Raw genomic sequence first — 20,302 nt, 5'->3', positions numbered from 1 at the left:
CATCCTTCAAAGTAGTTGCTCTGGAAATAACACCATTAATTATTACTTAAGACGTGGTATCTGAAAGGGATATAATTCTGATATGCTCCTTCTCCTTGTTCGTGTAAAGCTAAAAAAATCATAGGTTTCTGTATCTCTACAATACTTCAGCACATAAAAGAGCCATGCTTTGATCCTCCTACCTACTGGGAAGCCCTAACTATTGAAGAAGCAGCATAAAGAAAACCAGGAGTGCTGATCTTCATCAGTAGATCCTTGCTGGCTCTGGATATCACCTGTGCATTTGAGACAGAGAAGCTGCCTTTTACAGATTGTTTAAAACACCCCAAACAGCACTTCATATTCTGTTTGCTCAGATCTGTTTGATACTTCTGTGCATGACTCGTGTACTATGTAGAAGTCTTTCATAAATATTTTTTCTTCAAATTTGTATGTGGGATATTGTGGAAGAACTCATCTTTCCAAACTAGCCCCCAAAAGGAAGCTATTTTATTATTCTTCAGTATGTAGCTCTGTTGACCCAACATATTTATGATGCAATATGCAATCAGAGAGTTGTTTGAGATCCTTCTGGGAATTTTAGAGACTTGAAAAGGTAATGATTACTGAGAGGCTAGAAGCAGCATAAGAATCAGGTTTGGAAGCCACAAAGAAATCTGTGATTGCTAACTTAACCCTGTAGATGTGATGGAATTTCTGGATCAGCCTGATGGTATCGCAGCATTCTGAGATGATGCTCTTTGGCTCTGCACTTTCACATGTGGAACCAAATCTCCCTTGACCTTCAACAGAGCACAGGACTGAGGAAAGCTATGCAGATTTTCTAGGATAGAGGTACCTTTACTTTAGGGTATGACTGTAAAAATTGAAGATGTGTATTTAAGGCCTGAACAAGACCATGAACTAGAGCACATACTTTTCTTGTAATGCAGACACATCCAGAAAGTTATTTGTGAAAATGACTAACTAGCTAACTAACCAACTGTCTAGAGGCTTTTACTGCATGCATATTGAAGAAGCTGTCTTTTGTCTTCAGGACCTGTAAATGAAGGTTATTCTCAACATTTTAAACAGGAAAAGTCAGGAAGATGAAAGAAAATGGAAGCATATGTGCAAGAGAGGGACTAGTGTAGTCTGATGGAAAAATCAGAAGAAAGAAGGAAGAAGGGCTGATTTGTTGCTGTACAAGTTGAGAAGACATCAAGAGGAGGATACTCCTAGAAAAGAGAAAAACAAACCAAACCAAAACAGAAATTTTTTCTAATGGTGCTGAGAAGCATATGCTCTTGTGCCTGGCACCTCTGCAAGAAGTTAGGACATTCATCAGCTACAGTACCCCATCTTTGCTTGTATGTATCTGGGATGAAGGCACAATGTGCTGACAGCTCTGGCAATGGCTAATTAGAAATATGAAGGGAAACAGTACACTAAGGAAGCCCTTGAAATGCGTTCTTTGTAAATACTGTTTAAAAAAGTCTGACTACTTTTGCTGACAATCAGATTAAATCTAGGTTTAGATTGGTTCCTATTTAAGAACAAGGGGATGTGTCTATGCATTCTTATCCATGTTTCACCTGATTAAATGTCTTTATGCTCATCTCCAGACAAAATTCTGTATAGGTGTTTGTACATTTAACTTTCCAATGGCCCAAATTCAGAACATTTCATCTCTCTCACATACTTGGAGGACATGGAAAACGTGAATGCACTTGGAAAATATCATTGAAAAAATAACTAGAGAAACCCTTTGCTACCTGGAGAAGAACTGTATTCTGCCTTTGGAGAATACTTGATACTGGACTTCTTGGCCTTGTATTGCAGTTCTGCTGAACTCTGACAGCCTCTGTTGTGTGCAGTGTTCCTAGTGGAGTAATTCTCTGGCTGCTGAGATTCTTTCATTAAAGAGAAAGCAGTGTGAACCAGGAGTAGCAAAACTTAGAATTAACTATTTAGTGATATGTTTACCAAGACCTGTCAAAAAATAAAAGCTTCCATTAGCCCAGTGGTTTCCTTCATTTTGGAGGGAGCAAGGCTTGATAGCTCATGTAGTTAAACATCTGTGCATTAATTTTAAAACATGTTTCTGGTATGCATGTGATACCATTGACTGATGACTAGGTGAATTGTCTGCATACAGGATCATACTTATGTGTGAAACAATGTCGAGCAGATGCTATTAATAGTTTGGGATCACAGCATTAATCATAAATGGGGAAACCACAAGTACATTACTCAGATAATCCCAGTGAAGTGCTAATACAGCCGTTACTCCATGGTGTGAGGCACTTGTATGCCATATGAGTGCTTTTGGGTTCAAGGAATGCTTGGTCAGAAACACTGACATCAAGGCTACTGCTATCTTAAAGGCCATAGTAATTGCTCTCTGTGCCCACCTGCTCAGTATGCATGTGTATAGTATAGTCTCTAAAACATGTAATTTCAGTTATGTGTGGGCTTGGCTTGTTTCGCTGTTTTTGAACATCAGTGGTGACATTTTATCCGTCTTTCTGTCTTCCTGTGTATTCCTTTAAATACTCTTTCTCTGTGAATCAAATATTTTGTGCAGAATAAATGTTTCTGTACTTAGACCATTGATTGTTTGAGATGAGTACTGCACTTAGCATAACTTTGGGCTTAATTAGCAACTTTTAGGAATAGAGGAATAGAAATGGAAGATTTCTATCTGTGCAAAATGAATATAATTTTCTCTTCACACTCCCGTTTCAGTATACTTCACTCATATAGCCAGGAGTTCTGTTTTGGATTGTGAAGTTGTTCTGCTTCCATGCCTGTCAAATACCCAGCCTCCCCAGTAAGAATGCCAGCAAGACAGAGGACAAAGCTGAGAAAACTTTTTGTGATACCTGAACCTTTTCTCTGGGGAACCTTGGCAAGCTCTAGGAAACAGATTTTATTCAAGCCATTGAATTGCTAAATTGCAGTGTGAAGGACTGAGTTCCCAATTAGATTAACAATTTTGTAGGAAGGGTTACCAACCTTCTGCAATGATATGGTACTCCTGTTGCTTTTACATGGTATGATATTGAGTTATTCATCTGTGCACAGGACTGGAGAGGTCATCTCTTCTGGAGCAAAGATGAATAATAATAAGATATTTTTTGTCTAATTGTGTTTTCAGGAGTAAAAAAGGGCGTACAATTCCTGTTTTGTTTACATGTATCTAACTGTCATCTGTGGCTGTGATGAGCAAGGGCTGTACCTAGCATTTGAAAAAATGTCATAATTACTGTACATCTATAGCATAAATGTGTAGCTTGAGTCTCAGCTACTGCTGGAACAGATATTGGTGTTGCAGGGCCAGATGGACATCTCTCCTCTGACTCCGTAAGTTCAACCCTTTCTCTAGATAGGAGCAGGACCTTTACTTTGGGGAGGGAGGGTTACTTGTCTTGTCCAGCTGCTGGGTTAGGTCCTGGGCAGTGGAACACTCTGTACCACCTCCACTCATCCTAAAAACCTGACTGGCTTAGGCACTCATGGTTCTCTCTTCTGTGACACTTGTCAGTTGTTAGTAGATTCACAAAACAGTAGAATCACAGGATGGTTTGGGTTGGAAGGGACCTTAAATATCATCTCGTTCCAACTCCCCTGCCATGGCAGGGACACCTTCCACTGGACCAGGTTGCTTAAAGCCCCATTCTGCCTGTTCTTAGACACTTCCAGGGATGGGGCCATCATGATTTCTTGGGGCAACCTATTCTAGTGTCTCACCACCCTTATAATGAAGAATTTCTTCCTAATATCTACTCTACATCTACCCTCTTTCAGCTTGTCCTATCACTACATTCCCTTGCAAAAAGCTCCTCTCCAGATTTCTTGTAGGTCCTATGTAGGTACTGGAAGGTTGCTCTAAGGTCTCCCCAGAATCTCCTCTTCTCCAGGCTGAACAAGCCCAGCTTTCTTGGCCTGTCTTCATAGGAGAGGTGTCCCAGCCCTAGGATGGTCTTTGTGGCCTTCCTCTGGACTCTCTCCAACAAGTCCAATGTCTGTCAAACACGAGTTTGGTTTCACAGGTTTCAGCCTATCGCCTGATAATTCAGTAGGATGCCTTCTTGTTCTTCTACTAGGAAAACCAGTGAATAATCATTCTGTATTCACTGCCTTCATAATATCCATATTTTGTAGGTTTATATTGAATTTCCTCTCAAACATTTCTTTTTGAAGCTGAAAAGTGATTACTCATCTCTCTAGTTGCTTGTCTCTAGTGTGTTTTGTTTGTTTTGTTTTTTGTTGTGTTTTGTGTTTGGTGGTGTTTTTTGTTATTGTTGTTGTTTTGGTTTTGTTTTGCTGGAGTCCATTCTGTACTTTACTCCTTTATATATTTGGCTGTTTCGCCTATATTTCGTGGTGTTGATAAATCCTTTTTGTGACAGGGTGACCAGAAATAGTAAGCAAGGTATAAGCACATGGAAACTTTGTATAGTGCTATAACACTGTTTTTCGTATTGTTCTTTTTGATTCACAGTAAGTCCCAGATTCTTAGTTCAAAAGCTCTGTTTGTCTTAAACATCATAAAGTACTTGAAACAGGGAGATCCTAGAAAATATTTCATGCCATCCAAGGAACACTCTTGAGAGCACTCTGAAAGAGGCTTCTGGTTTATTCCAATTATATGCAATGGTGGCATTTCATGCAAGACTAACACAGTGACAGTGCATGGTGCAACCTCTTAGCATCTTCTGGACTTGATGGATTCTAGGCTCTAATGTGCCAGTGCTGCTGTTATTACAGGGTTATCAGAGAGAGCAGCTGAACTTAGTCTGCTGTAGGTGGCATTCTTAGGTATTTTGCCCCAACACATTTGTCTGAAACTTTGTTAATGACAAATCTTCCATCTTAGTGGCAAGTGATTATTTATTTATCTTTAAAAGCATGTGAAATTTGTTTAAGAGGGGTTTGGTGTAACAGCACAGGTTTTACTTTTGTTACTATTGCACTGAGCATGTTGTGAGTACTTAGTGACCGAAAGTAATAATTTAATATCCATCCCTAGGAATTTGAGTCCAAGCTTGGGACTGAGGCAGGTTTGTTGTTGCGATGTGGGGTTTTTTTCCTAACTACTATTAATTTTAGGGGGATTAGAGTTGATAACAGCCTGGAATTTAGTGTCCTGCAAATTCCTAACGTATCAGAATGTTTTTTGACTCTAAAGAATTGAGCTGATTAAGCAGAAATGCATTCATGCTCTCATGCTTAATGCAATTAGGTACATTTCTCGGAATGGAAATTTAACAAAACCTTTTCCTTTGACCTGGAAAAAAGGATAAATAAAACATGATGCTGCTTGCTCCATACAATCTCTTCCTCCTTCCACTTTAAGTCATCTCCATTTTATTCAGACAGAATGTTAAGGCAGATTTGGATTCTTTTTCTCACAAAACCAGAAAGGAAATCCGTTGGATTCTATTCCAAAATTGGGAAATACGAATAGGAAATGTGTAGACTGTGTTATCAGTGCTGCTGTGTGCGGTGAGTTAAGCAACTGGATTGGAGTAGTACATTTGTTTAACCTCCTAGCATAATGAGCTGCCAGGGGGATTGCTCCACTTAATAGCAGCCGTTCATTACTCTGCAACCATTTGCAGCATGTTATTTCTCTTATAGCAAAGAGTATTGGCGGTTCCTAGTTTTGGCTTTCTTTATCTGTGACACTTAATGTCAACAGCCTTGAGACTTTGCCAAAACAACCCTAACAAATCCTAATTCCAGTGTTTCAAGGTAAGTATTTGCTTCTCAGAATTCTTCTGTATTAGTGCTGCATGTTTACACTGGACATTTTAAATGCAACAGTGATCGAAGAAATATTTGAACAATATGTTTATTTTTTGTTCTTTGAAGGCACTTTGCATGTTCTTTCTTCTTACCTTTCCCTACCATAGCTATGAAATTTGTGGTAGAAGGCATTTTGGGGTGGTGATGCTGCTGCCATTATAATATAAGGATCATCAGACCAAAATTAATTATGAGACAATGAGAATTCCATTTATAATGACACAGATGTAGTTCAATGTGCCAGCTGTACATTAAAATGTCAAAAGTTTCCAAGTTAACCTACAGCTGAAGCCACCCTCTACCCAAGAGCATAATTAATGCTTGTTGTTGTTCAAATGGTCAATGTAAAAGCAATAGAGCTTTTATAAAACAGAGATAAATTCTTTAAAGGCATCCCATTTGCAAAAAGTAGCTGAACTCTCAGGGGAAAAGAAATTTTTGCTAATGGCAAAAGAAATGATTATTTTAGGGAGTGAATTAATAGGCTATTAATGAGCCTTGTTCCCAGTGCATTGTTCACTTCACACTTGACAGCAGCTCCATGGATTAGAATGGAATGTGTCTGTTCTTAAGTGTGAGTTTTAATATTTTGCACTGAAAGATCATAATGTTGCTTCATCATTAAAATAACCACAAAATTAACTTTTGCCCCAAGGGAAAGACAGATGGCAGTTTGATGGCCTCATTATTCTTTTTTCCTTTTAACAAGCATAAGGTTTTATATTGGCTTATATAATCTAAAAAGATCTCTGAAGAAACTGATGCTATCTAGAAGACTAAAAAGATGTAACACTGTTGAATTTCACCTTTCAAAAAAATTTTTATTGCTACAAAGTTTTATGTATGTGTGTGTCTATCATCTTTTTTCTGCAGTAGGAGTTGTCCCAGTGACTTCTCCCAGTAAGTAAACTTGTCTCACTGAAGCCAGGAGTAAGCCTACCATTATCTTATTTGAGCTAACATTTTGTCTGCAGTGTATACAGTTACACACTGATGGGTCTTCTCAGGGTCAGGTCTCAATACGTAATAGATGATGGCACACTGTTGTGACACAAGTAAAGGAATATGTGTGTGATTAGAAGAAGTGAATAGCCACAAGGTCTTCAGTTAACTTTCTATGCAGCTTTGGGTGGTGTGCCTGCCACGTGTGTGCCTCAGCATGCCCATTTCCAATGGAGCGTTAGGTAGTTCCTATTAACTCAGGAATTTGTGGATGCTTTGTGATTTTGAGAATCTGGCTAAATAAATATTTAACTACTTCACAGGGACTTGATTAATACTCACAATGGGGTTTGAAATAAGGTGGAAAGGCGAGGCTGATCACATCCATCCATTCAGTTCAGGCATTAATTCTACTTATTTGTTTTCTGTATATGAGAACAATTCTCATGATAATTTTGTCATCTGAAGAAGGCTTGTGATAAAAAGAGTGATGGTATGGAAAGGAAAATGTGTTCTTGAGAGGCAGCATTTGTCACTGCATGTGCAGGAACCTGTCACAAGAACATTATGACAGCAAATGAACATTTTTGATCTTTGCGGACTTCTTAGGATGTGTGACCATGAAAGCTGGATTCCTTTCTGACCTACTTACATTGCTTTGAAACATGAACACTCATAGGAATGCCCTATCAGACAGAGCATACAGAAAGCTGTGCTTCCACCAATGCATTTCCTCATTTACTGTGTTCTCGTTTTCAGCTTAAATGTAAGGTACAAAGCACATGGTTGACTAGTTCCAGCTGCTTCCAAGAAGTTATTATAGCTCAGGCAGCTTAGATTTAGGGACATTGATTTGACTCAGTAGGAGGGAAATGGCCAATGCTCTGGCTGCAGAGACTCGGCACTCTACATGAAAAAGACTTCATGCCTTCTACATGAAAAGACTGTTTAGAACAGACTTACTAGAGCACTGTGTGGAAGATGGCACAAACATTCCCTAGCACTGTAGAAGAGCTGACCTCTTTTGTCTCATTGAATGTAAGTGTTCACTGTTTTGGCAAAACTCCTACCGTCATGTGTATTGCAAACTGAGGAAAGGGAAATTAAATAACATCCATAGGTGAAAATTAATGTCTGTGGGCAGAGAGTTCTCTTAGTGCATTGGTGATAGGCACTGGAAGCCGAGGAATTCAACACTGACTTCTTTGGCATTATGTAAGATTTACACAGGCAGAACTGACAGCTCAATCTAAGCTACTGTCTTTACCACTGTTGGATTAAGATGGACAAAGGCATCAAAACCAAAAACTGAGTAACAGTTGAGAAATACTAATTAAATCTAGGAAATGGGTCCTGTCTCAGATTCACTTCTAAGTCACAGGCCCCTAGCAGAAAAGTAAGTACAACAAAGAAGTTAAACTCTAATTCAGACACAGTCAACACATTTCTTTCATCTTGATTTATATTACAATGAGTGCTGCTTACAGTATTGTAGTCAAACGGAAAATATTTATTCAGTTAGTTATCAAGGGTGGTACACAATGAACTATGACAACATAAATGGAAAACTATGTTTTCAAATGACACAAATCTCCATACTTCTTAAGGCTACTTATATTTGCCTCATACGCACACTAGGAGAAAACTGATTTCAGCACAGGCGCACGTTCCTGGATGTAAGGCAGCTTAAGGAAGTCACCTATATAGGTGAATTTGTTTTGTTTTGCATAGCAGTATTTCTCTGGTTTTGACAGTGACAAATCATGAGACAGTAGAAAATGCATGTTACTGAAACTATTTCAGAGACTTTGGTAAATATTCCTTTTCTTTGGAAACTAGACATGTTACATCCTTTCCTCATTAGCACACGTAGGATGTTTCTGGATTTATGCTATGATATTTAAAGGACAGACTCACTAACTAGCATAAACTTTTCACCATTATTAATAGTAACAATTGTCTCATCTGTGTCAGATTTGAATCTTTTTTCTTCTGAATCTTCCTTCTGAATAAAATAATCTGATGATTTTTGAATAAAGTGATAAAAAGTCTGATCTGAATCTTATTTCTTCTGGAAAAACTTAGCGGTAGTTAGTAGGGCTTATATCAAGAATTGATTTAGTACAGTGTTCTACATGCCTAGATTTCCTGTTCGTTGTAGGAAGTTAAAAATCAGGATCCTTTGGGCTGATCAACGGAAGACATTTTTTGTATATCACAGAAAAATAACCCAGGTGTCTCCTTTTCTGATTTTCAGGTTTAGTAGTGGAAAATCTAAAGCTTTTGGAAATCGTATAAGATTACAATAGACACATGATACAGCTGCTTCATTACCTATAGCTGAAATGGATTATCTCATCCATTATAGAAAGAACAGTAACATTTTGCTGCTGAAAAACTTATTAACATATTGTTTTTTCTTTTTACTTTTCCCAGCATTTGGCATCCTTAAGCGTTGTGGCCATTTCCAACGGTTTAGAAATGGAACTATCCTCAATGAGGTTATCTAGCTTGGCTGATCCACATATGCAAGCTGCAGCCGCTGAAACTCTTTGCCCATCCTCAAGAGCCCTTTGTGATTGTGATACTCCACCAGAGTCAGTGCCCAGTTACACCTTGGTGCTGGGCAGAGCTCCAAGTGACCTGAACCCTGGGGCTGCCGCTGGCCATGCACCAGGTGATGCACTCCAGGGCAGCACTAAGTGCAAGGTAGGAATGGCTTAAACTCCACTAAAGGGAATCCACTTTCATTGATAGCACATGTTTTTGTAATCAGTCAAAGGCAGCTATTTCAGTAAGTAAAGTTTTCCTTATGTGGTATTTGAAAACTAGTTACAAATTTATATGTGTTTTTAAGATGGAAAGAAAGAAAACTAACAATAAAATATGATTTTTACTATTTTTTTTCCCTGAAGCTGGAAAATGAAGACTTCGATATTGTAGATCATCCGCTAGAAAACAACTTGGATGCTGCTGGACAAGATGTAGTTAATGAATTAACTCTTTCTACACAAAAAGTGCTGGAAGAACCTATTAATCTTTCGATCAAAAAATGTCAACATTGCACTTCTCCTTCTAAACTGCACAGTAGCACTTCTTTCCTGCCCGTGAATGCTAGAAAGAGAGAACTTAGAAGCAAAGAAGGTACCAGGCTTTTCAATATTTCATTTAGGGTTTTGGTCTTTCTTTCTTTCTTAACACTGTGCATTGCAAGCATTGCAAAGCAGCATGCTTATTAGTGTACTTAAACATAAATATGCTTTTCCAACAAGCTTCGAATATTATCAGAGTACTTAATCCAGTGGAAAAGCATGATTGATCTCATTTGTGGTGGAAAAATATGGAAATTATATGCCTTGAATTTGTAAAGTCCTTCATCTATGAACCCGAAACTAGTCTGTCTGTGTGAAGTACCTGGAGTATTAGTTCTCATAGAAGCACTCCTGTTGATGAGACCTGCAGTTATGATTACTGAAGAGCTGGTTTGAGGAGCCCAAATTCAATTAACAAAAACCAAACTTCTGAAATGTAATGTGCTTTCTGCTAATTCCTTCACATCAGTATCATAGCAAATTTTTGTTAGGTTGATATATTGCACAGTACGTGCTTTTGCTTGGCTCTGTCTACAGTGGAACATTCCCTTCAGCTAAGGCCTGTTTCTCCAGCCTTAATGGAGAATTAGACCTTACTTAACTCTTTTCATGGGCAAATTGCCAGCATCCTTGTGCTGCACTGGAAAGCCTCCCTCCTGCAAACTCAAAAAGTCAATGGGACTATTCATGCAAGCAGGGGATTGCAGGATCAAGCTGTTATCCTGTGACTTATGCCAATATTTGGCTGCTTTTCTCTCTAAAAGATGAATTAATATTTCTATCTCTGTGCCATTTTTTTACTTAGAGAATTCTAGTTAGTACAAAGGAGGCCTAGCTCAGTGAGCCAAGGAAATGTATTTGTCTTCTCTTACATGTACTATGCCAGATTGTGACAATTATGCCACAATCATTTGCGTGAGTTGTAAAAATCAGGCGCACCCCTAAAAAGCTGTGCCTCAGTCAGGCTTAAGTGTCTCTGAGAGGAGTAGTTTTGTAGTATCTGGTTTGGGTCTTGTGACACTACACAAGGAAAGCAGCCGCAGTGTACAGAATCTCACTGTCTGTAACAGATGCTCCAAATCTGCAATGTGTAAAGCACTGGTCCTGTTGTGCAAGAGGATGAAGACTTGAGTGTTGAATTCAGTGTTGCTCCCTTTTCACAAGGAAGGATCAGGAGTGAGCAATTCTCATCCTGCTCTTGCTGTTTAAAGGCGTGCATTGAGGGAAGACCTGAGGAAATATGCGGTGTGCACCAGGGAGAGAGAGAACTCTGTTACAAACGCAACATTATCTTTGCTTGTAGCTCTCTGTAGAACTTACTGGCTTCAGCAGTGCTGTGCTGCCAAATTCCTTCTGGTATGCTTCTGGTATATAGCTCCAATGACTCATTCTTTTGTAATATAAAATATAAACATATAAGTTTAATTTACAACAAAACACTTCTTATCCCAGCCCCAAGAGATGTGGTAAAAGTTGTACATTTCATTATTTTCCCTCTTACAGCCACTTTTCTTCTAATCATGTTTTGTGTAAACACCCTCTCCTCCCCTCCTCTTTTCTAGACTAAACAAATCTGATAGCTTCAGTCTCTCCTCATGGGTCAGAGCTGTGATTTTTTTAAAACCACCTCCCCTGTTGCAGTATTTTGGGCTCTCTGCAATTAAAGAGTGCTGCCCACAGGCAAACACAGTGCTGCAGACAAGGCCTCTGGGGTGCCATGCAGAGCCAGGGTATCAGCTTATTGTGTTTTACATTCCTCACTGCTGGCGATATGCTGCAGGATGGCATCTGAGTTTTGTGCAGCGGCAGCATTATGTGGTCAGCTCGCAGTGAACAGTCCATGCTGACTCATAGTTCCTTCTTACAGACCTATTCCTTAATCAGTTACTTTCCTGTGTGATTACATTTATCTGATCCTTCATAAGCTTAGTACTTAGGTATCTTGATTAAGTCTTACTGATTTAGGAGATTCCTCTTCTCTGACACTTAAAGGTAATTTTTTGTAATCATAAGCATTCTCCAAGTGTTTGCAACCACTCTAGTTTGGTGTTTTCCACAAATTTCAGAGGTACTGTTTTTCATGAGCCGAGTTGCTGATGGAAATGTTGATTAATATTAGGGAGCCCAGCACTAGTGGGACATTCTCTGGTTTGGCAATGTTAATGAGAGCACCTCCTTCAGCTCAGTATGCAGTCACCCTTTAGTAATTCCTGCCAGAGCCATGGCTACCACCCTTCCCCTGCACAACAATCATAAGTGAATAACACTTAACAAGTGATGTTAAATGCACCTTTCCTTGTCAGTCTTGATTCGGTTGTATTTCTTGTGGCTGAGAACAGCAGTGTCTTAGAGGCACATTGTTTTCAAGCCATGGGTTTAGGTACCTTTGACCCAAGTTAGGTTTTCTTTAAAAGGCATGTTTTCCTGGCACTCACTTTTTTCCAGATAGTCATTATATTTGGTTTGTTTTCTTTTTAGTATAGACTAGTCAAACTAATTCCTAGCAAAAGAAAGAGTTACTATGAAATTTGTCAGTGGACTGGTATTTACGAGGGCATCCACTGCGGTCTTCTTCTCATAGACATCCCATCTTTCCAAAGCTGTTTTGTTATTCTTGTGTCTAGTATCAGTCAAGAGCTACAGTTACTCTCATGATTATATAACAGATAGTTTTCAATTTGTATGTTTATATATTATATATGATGGAGGATAGAAAGGAATGATACAGAGTAATTTTGGTCCCTCAGTGCCAGATGGGAGACACAATTTCCTTCCTGTTTTCAAATAACTAGAATTATCCAGAACGTTGCTAGCATGGAACAAGAGACTGTGGAGACTTCTTGAAACTCGGGAGTTCAGACGTCAGTAGGTCTGTTTTTCTCAAAAGAAGGCTGTATAGAAAAGAGGATTACTTATCTTGTTCCATGTATATGGATGAATGTGGCATGGCTGTATACATATATTATGCCCTGAGGATGTAACCATTTTGACAAAATATTTTGGAAAGACTCCTCGTATTCAGTATAGAAGCTGTGGTTAAAAGCAAAGAGAAAGTCAAAGACTGTATCCCAGAACAGAAAATAGCATACGTATTTTCTATTCATACGGATGAAATGATTCCATAATTCACTTATGATATCATATTAAACACCAGACAAAAGTACATGAATATTGAAGTACTTTCTACCCTAATCTGACTCTGGTATTATAAATATTTTATTCATTTTCTTATCTTCTGTTCCAGGTTCCAATAACTGTGAAAAGGAACATTTTGAAATGGGTATGGAAAGCAATCAGAATGTCAGGTAACAGAATCTTTTTTTTATACAAAAGCACTGGCCATGAAATTTTATGTGTGTATTTAGAAAATTTGTCATACTTAATGGTAACACAGAACTTAAAAGAATGCAAGATTCCTTATAGTTAAAAATTCTGAAAATTGTAAAGTATTCTCTTAAACTTGAAAACGACAATTTAAAAGGTGGCGAGTTCAAGTACTTCTCTTTTTCTGTGTAATTTTCCAGAATGAATTATATTTCCAACTTATCTCACATGAACAATTAGAAACCGTTTATCCCAAATTAAACCTAAAAAATATAATGGGAACAGGATTAACATGTTTTCAATGACTTTATAAAATTCTGTTTCCAGCTACTACTGTAATAATATATTTTAAAGGAAAGTTGACGATGTGCTGTGTTGCTGCTTGAAGCCAGCCATACCGAAAAGTATCAAGCATGCCTAAAACTGAAATAATGAAAAGAAAAATACATGGAGCAGGGCAAAATTTTAACACAGAACTTAGTAATGTATTTACACATATGATTAATTTAAAGCAATTGCATCCACATTTCTTAAAGAACTGGCATGTGAAAAAGCATCCAGATTTTCAGCATTTGGCCAGAATCAGAGTTACAAAGGAAAAGCAACACAGCAGTGCATTAAAAATGTTGAAAATTAGTAGGCAACAGAATTTTGTGGAATATGAGTGAATTTAACCATGCATCGTTTTGATTGTAGACCTTCCTCTAAGGAGCAGAAAAACCCCTATGTGCGACTGGAACGTTTAAAAATATGTACATCAGAAGTGGGGGAGCTCCCAGTGTTTAAGCTCCAGCCAAAGGACAATGAGCAGGAGGGCGATTTCCTTCTCATAATTGAATGTGGGACCCAATCTTCAAGTATGGCTATAAAGGTAGTGGAATTTCCTTGAGGTTTTACCTGCTTTCTCCCCTTTATCCCACTAGCTTGTACCCACAGGTTCTGAAAGTTATCATACCCTTAAGTATGTCGATTCATTTTACCCTCAGACACTTCTGTGATGGGTTGAAGTTATGAGGAATGCAGCTTTTAGTTTGCTGTGTAGTTCCCCGATACTTCCATTTCTGAGAAGTCTGTCCCTGGGGTTGGATAGCTGTAGTGGTTTTATATTCTAGCAGACAACCTGGCTGTACTGCCTAGTTACAAATACAGGACAAATAGCTTAAAACTGACCTGAATGCTCATTTGAGATTCCAGAAATCACAGTACAGTAGATTCTTAAAATCTTTGTATTCTACTGCTTCACTGGAATCTTGAGTGTGAATTTTTTTCCACAGAAGGAAATGGGAATTTCTGGTGGGAACAAAAAACTATACTCTTATTTTTTTGGAGCTGTTTACTGTGAAATTTGCAAATAAGACTGTAAAGTATCCTGCACTATCATCTGTGGTATAAAATCTGTACAGCTCTCTCACAGTGCTCTTACATTTTACATTTTGGTACGTGGAGAGAATGACTTGACCAAGGTGACCTGGTGAGCCACTGGCAGACACTGAGCTGAGCGTGGGCCTGCTGAACCGCAGTGCCCTCTCCAGTAGAGTTCACTGCAGAGAAACCATTTTGTATGCAGATAACTGCTGCTGTTGAATGCTTATATGCGAAAATTGTGATTGCGTGATCCCAGATTTTTCTTCCTTCCAGATAAATAAACATAGTCCACCTGAAGGAATGACATCCAAACAGGAGAACTCAGAGGACAGAGAATTTCTCATACCCCAGGCTGCAGGACAGATACGACCTGCGTCTGTAGATATTGCCTCTGTTGATCAGAAGCTCAGCAATGGCATCTCCACCACAAAAAAATCTCCAATTACTCAAGATGTTAATACAATTGAAAATGAGGATTTCTGTGCTGTGTGTCTTAATGGAGGAGAGCTGCTGTGCTGTGATCGTTGCCCCAAGGTCTTCCATCTCTCCTGCCATGTTCCAGCCCTGCTCAGCTTTCCAGTGTGAGTATGTATGACATTATGCTAATGTACTCAGCTTCTGCTCACTGCCTTGGAGCAGAATATATCCTCAGGGATGTATGTATCACCTTTACACAACAGCAAGGACTGCATCTCTTTCTTGCCTTTCTTGCAAAGGAAAGAATTGTCTTACTAGGAATTAGATGAATTACTAACAAGAAGTGTTTCCAGCCATGCATGCCCTTTCTGCAGTTAGCTGGCCACTACAACAAAAGAGGTGGCAGACCTGAGCTTTAAAACATTCTTACAATTTATTGGAGAAAAATGAAATCCTAATGCACATGTAAAGTCTATGGTGTAGACTTCATCTTTTCTCTGCAAAAACAGTGACTAGCGCAAGGAAAGAGCAATCAGTGTGTTCATATTTGGTTTCCTAACCAGTTTTATGGGAAATTTAGGGTTATTTGGAATTTTGTGTAAAGATGTTTAGGGCATTGGTTTCCCTAAGACGTACATTCCCTGGCAACTTATCACAGATGAATTGTATGCAACAGAGCGAGAATTAGGTACATGTCCACATACCAAACTGTAAAAATGAGGCTGAATAATTTGTGTTGCTGGTGTATAATTGGTGTTATTGGTGTATAATTCTGAATTCTGTTAGAAATTGTTACCAGGTGGGACCAGAGACTACTTTGTTCATGCCAAGCCTAAGCTGAGAAAAATATGTTGTAAGAGATCAGTTTGGATAACCTGGTTTTTCTTTCTATTAAAAAAGCAGGAATTTCCATCTCTTTTCTCTAACAGCTAAGTCATTACTAAACCACTAGTTTCAAAACAATATGAAAACCAAGTTTTTCTTTTAAAATAAACTTCCTAGGCAAAGTTAAATTCCAATGAAGTAAATTAATCCCCTTAACTGAAGTTCTGTATTCATAGTTCTTTAATATACCTTCACGTACAGCTGTTCAGGCCCTAGTACTGCAGAAATTGCATTGCTGCATTCAAGAAGTTCTTCAAGAGGTTTCTGAAAATGGATCTACTAGGAAGGACACTTATGCCCATGGACACTTATGTTTGTTTTCTTTGGGAACCTGTGTCCTATCACACATTATGATCTTTTCTGATAATGTTGATTTCTTAGATAAATATGTTAATTATAATATCAATTGATAATATATAAAGTTTTGTCTGTATCTGATTTTGTCTTATGAACCAACCGTTGGCTATTTTTTCTTATTATTTTTCAAAAGAAACAGAACTTGAATCAATGCAGCTGCACACACTGCTGGTACGTGATTTCAAGCACCATTTTGTCTCTTTGTCAGAAAAAGTGCAATGAGTAGAATCTGAAATTTTTACACTTCTAAATAGATTCAAATCTCTTGAAGAACATCTGGTACAATGGGTTTCAGATTGCCTACTACTGTAATACTAGTTAAGAACGAGACTTGTTTGCAAAAACTGTGATTCCTGAGGTTTGTTTTTGACGAGGTTGCTGACAAAATTTGACAGAAGTTTTTGTTCCCTTGTTTTGCAGGGGAGAATGGGTGTGCACGCTTTGCTGTAATCCAATGAAGCCGGAGGTAGAATATGACTGTGAAAACACTCGCTACAGCCACAGCAATAGTACACAATATGGCCTTGATGACTATGACCAGAAGGTGGGAATAACTATATATTGTATTACTTAGAAAAGGACATAGCATCTCAGCACAAGGCTTTGCCTCTTCATTGAAAATATGACCGTTTTGACTTGGTTGCTACTTGAATGTTTCAGAGAGTAGTAAATACAGCAATCACATTGTTAGTATTCAGCTATAGCACTTTCTTCTACCTAGACATTGCTGTTCAATTTTAAAATGAATGACATGTTACAGAAAGATGAAGCAAACAGATCTGGAATTCCTTTCTCCTTTGAACGGGGAAGTCATACTCAGCAGCAGAGCAAGCTTCCCTGAGTCACCTTTGCCTGGCTTTCTGCCACTGAATCTTTTTAATTTAAGACTTGGCATCTTCTCAGACATCTACTTATGCCAGTTGCAATGACATTTTGTGATGTAGACACTTTTTGACTTCCAGTTGGATTGAAATCTTCATATGGTCTTCATAGGTATCATTAATCCCCTTGAAGATGACATTTAGGCCTTGGTAACTCAGTCTAGATAAAACCTCATCTCTTTACACCCCTATTACCAGTTTCCTCTACCGAACATTCCATGAAAAATTGCCTTTCTTAAAGTCGACTTTGTTCTTGGAAGCCACAAGTTCCAAACAAAGGTCCTGTGTATACTGTTGATGGCTGGAGAGGGAGGCTAAGTCCACACAGCTGAGTGCAGATGTTGAGCACAAATGAAGGCACTGGTCTGGTCTGAACACTGTACATAAATACAGCAGCAATGGTTCTTGGGCACTTGGGCTCCTTGGAAAGGCCTATGAGCACAGCCACGGCACTGCTCAAATTCATCCATGCCATTTCCAGATCTAAGCTATTGTCAAAAAAGAGCTGGACATAAATTCTTGATATTGTTGTGTTCCCTGTTTCTATTGGATTGGGTACAATGGGCCAGGAATAGTTGGGATTTGGACCTTGATTAGTGAGGTTCTATTTAGAAAATGGAGTTGATTAGAAATTGCATTGCTTGTGAGCAGACATGGCTTATGTATTGGTAGTGCTCCTTTTTTTTTTCTCATTAGTGGAAAAAATTAAGACAAGTGTGTTTTACAAGCTAATAATGGTTAAATGGAACTGTTTTCATATATCACTACCAACTACATAACTTAATATCCATTTGTATAACAGGATATGAACAGTGTGAAACATTTTCTATGTAACTGTTCCCACACTGTTGCTGCTGTTCTTCTAGTCAAGAGCCAAGGGACAGCTCTGGAGTGCCATAAGGAAATAGCGATAGTGTTGAATTCCCAAGAGTTTCTGGGATATTTACATGCAAAAAAAAATTTTCTACATGTTTCATTTCTGGCATTTCTTGACTATCCCCACTTTAAAAACCATAAAAATGCTATGAGGCAAAATGTCCCGCAGGTTAGAATGAAATGTGCCATTTTGCATCAGAAATGTACAGATGGCACGAAAACTCCCCTTCTTGTTATAATGATTGATTAACTAAGGGCAAGAACGAAACTCACTTGATTGGAATTAAAAAGCATTTCAAATTTGGCTTTTACAGAAATGTGAAAAGCTGGTGCTTTCTCTGTTCTGCAGTAGTATGAGCCTTCCATTCCATGAACCTGTCAGCCCCCTGGTAAGTACCGCACAAAGATGGCTTAGAAGGAATCCGAAAGATGTTCTGGCACACCTCTCAAGTTTCTCCTTTGTCTTCTTGAAAGATATTAATTAACTTTTTTTTCTGAACAGTATTGATTCCTAGGGAAGGGTAGGTGTTTCCCTCTTGCAAGTGCTTTGAAGATGCCAGGTCAGAGGCAAGTAAATGCTGGCCAGTGTTCTCAGGCCATGTTTGGGTGCCAATTTAAGATGCTGGTGGGTATCATATATACTAAAGGTAGATGAGGTGTTCCTCATTGATTAAGGAAGTTGACTTGCTGCATACATGGAAAATGTTGCACTGTTGTAAGAGAGGTCTGCTTTAGAAATAAATCTGGACTCTCGTTTTTTCTGGTTGTCATGGTTTAAACTGATCCACACAGCTCGTCCACTCACTCCCCCCCTTCTTTCCCTCCCTCTACTCCTGGAGGGATGGAGAGGGGAATCAAAATGACTGCAACTCCCACGGGTTGAGATAAGAACAGTTTAGTAACTAAGGTATAACACAAATCACTACTGCTACCACCAATAACAATAATAAGGGAAATAACAAGGGAAGAGAATACAATACCACCCACTGATACCCAGTCCGACCAAGCAGTAAACTAGCCCTTCTGGGTAACTCTCAGTTACGTCCTGGGCATGACGTGCTGTGGTATGGAATACCTCTTTGGTCAGTTTGGGTCAGGTGTCCTGTCTCTGCTTCCTCCCAGCTTCCCCTCGTCCCCAGCAGTGCATGAGACTCACAAAGTCCTTGGTCAGAATAAACATTACTTAACCACAGTTAAAAACAATCGGTGTTATCAGCTCTCTGCCCAGGCTGGAAGTCAAAACACAGAGCTTGCACCAGTTACTAAGAAGGAGCAAAATGATGACTGGTAAACCCAGGACACTGGTACTTTGCACAAAGTTGGGAATGTGACTGTGTTCAGGGGAAGACTGCTGTTTCATCGATGTAGTCAACATTTACAGTATTGACTGGCTATTTTAAGGAAAGTGTAGATTCATACTATTGTAATAATAGAGCACAATGTGAAACAAGTTGAAGGAGGAAAATGAGAGGGGAAAAAAAGGTTTATGTGAAGGAATAGCCCAAATAACAACATAAAAAACACTCCACCTAGTATAACTTGCAATGAAATTATGGAACACATTACCTAAAAAGTAGGTTTTAACACAGAAATATTTAAGGAGTGGGATATCGTGGTAGCTGGTGCCCATTGAAGAAGACTATCATTGAACTTTTAAAACAGTGTGTAGTAGCATATTTTTAATCACTCTTGGCAGACTACTTTCCATCATATCAGCTGCCAGTATCTCAGCACATCATTTTTATAACTGCTTTGGGGAAATGTCAGCTAATTGTCAATGTTACATATATTATTGACTATGGTTATATTTATACATTTATATCTGGGGGTAAACTTTACAAAGCGCAAATAGAGTAGTCACTGAAGTGTGCTATATTCAAGATCAATCTTGCAAGCAAATATGTTTTTAATCAAACCAAAAAGCACCCAGGAAGGTGATGTGCAAGTATAGGCACTGAAAAACTAGAGCTCTCTTCCTTCATGCAAGGAATCCTCTGCAGTGACTTCATCCAAACTTGTATAGGAGTGACTGGAGAGGAAATGTTTTAATTAAAAAGGTTACATAACTGTGTTTTATTCCCATTGCAGGCTCGGCATTATTACCAGATCATAAAAAGGCCAATGGATTTGTCAGTCATACGAAACAAGCTGCAAAAAAAGGACAAGTCCCACTATTCTGCACCTGAGGAACTTGTGACTGACGTGCGCCTCATGTTTTGGAACTGTGCAAAGTTCAATTATGTAGGTTTCTAATATGCATGGGTTGGGGCACATAAACCAGAGGGTTGCTCTTTCAAGCTGTCATGGTGTTGTAATTATTGGTTCCATTGACATCAGATATGGGCTTAGGATAAACAGAAGTATTAATCA

General features: G+C 38.7%; 1 protein-coding gene across 3 annotated transcripts in view; it reads left to right on the top strand.

Moving 5' to 3' along the window:
• TRIM66 (tripartite motif containing 66) overlaps positions 1 to 20,302 on the top strand; it is a 51,743-nt gene that overhangs the window by 27,552 nt on the left and 3,889 nt on the right. For all 3 annotated transcript variants that reach the window (XM_065682975.1, XM_065682973.1, XM_065682976.1), the window contains exons 11-18: positions 9,172 to 9,444; positions 9,651 to 9,879; positions 13,072 to 13,132; positions 13,848 to 14,022; positions 14,790 to 15,097; positions 16,596 to 16,719; positions 18,247 to 18,321; positions 20,021 to 20,173. In XM_065682975.1, the coding sequence (XP_065539047.1) occupies positions 9,172 to 9,444; positions 9,651 to 9,879; positions 13,072 to 13,132; positions 13,848 to 14,022; positions 14,790 to 15,097; positions 16,596 to 16,719; positions 18,247 to 18,321; positions 20,021 to 20,173 (1,398 nt within the window). The remainder of the gene's footprint in view (positions 1 to 9,171; positions 9,445 to 9,650; positions 9,880 to 13,071; positions 13,133 to 13,847; positions 14,023 to 14,789; positions 15,098 to 16,595; positions 16,720 to 18,246; positions 18,322 to 20,020; positions 20,174 to 20,302) is intronic.

Source organism: Lathamus discolor, chromosome 6, assembly GCF_037157495.1.
Source record: "Lathamus discolor isolate bLatDis1 chromosome 6, bLatDis1.hap1, whole genome shotgun sequence".
NCBI classification, from domain to species: domain Eukaryota; kingdom Metazoa; phylum Chordata; class Aves; order Psittaciformes; family Psittacidae; genus Lathamus; species Lathamus discolor.
This window is presented reverse-complemented; position numbering and strand designations above follow the sequence as displayed.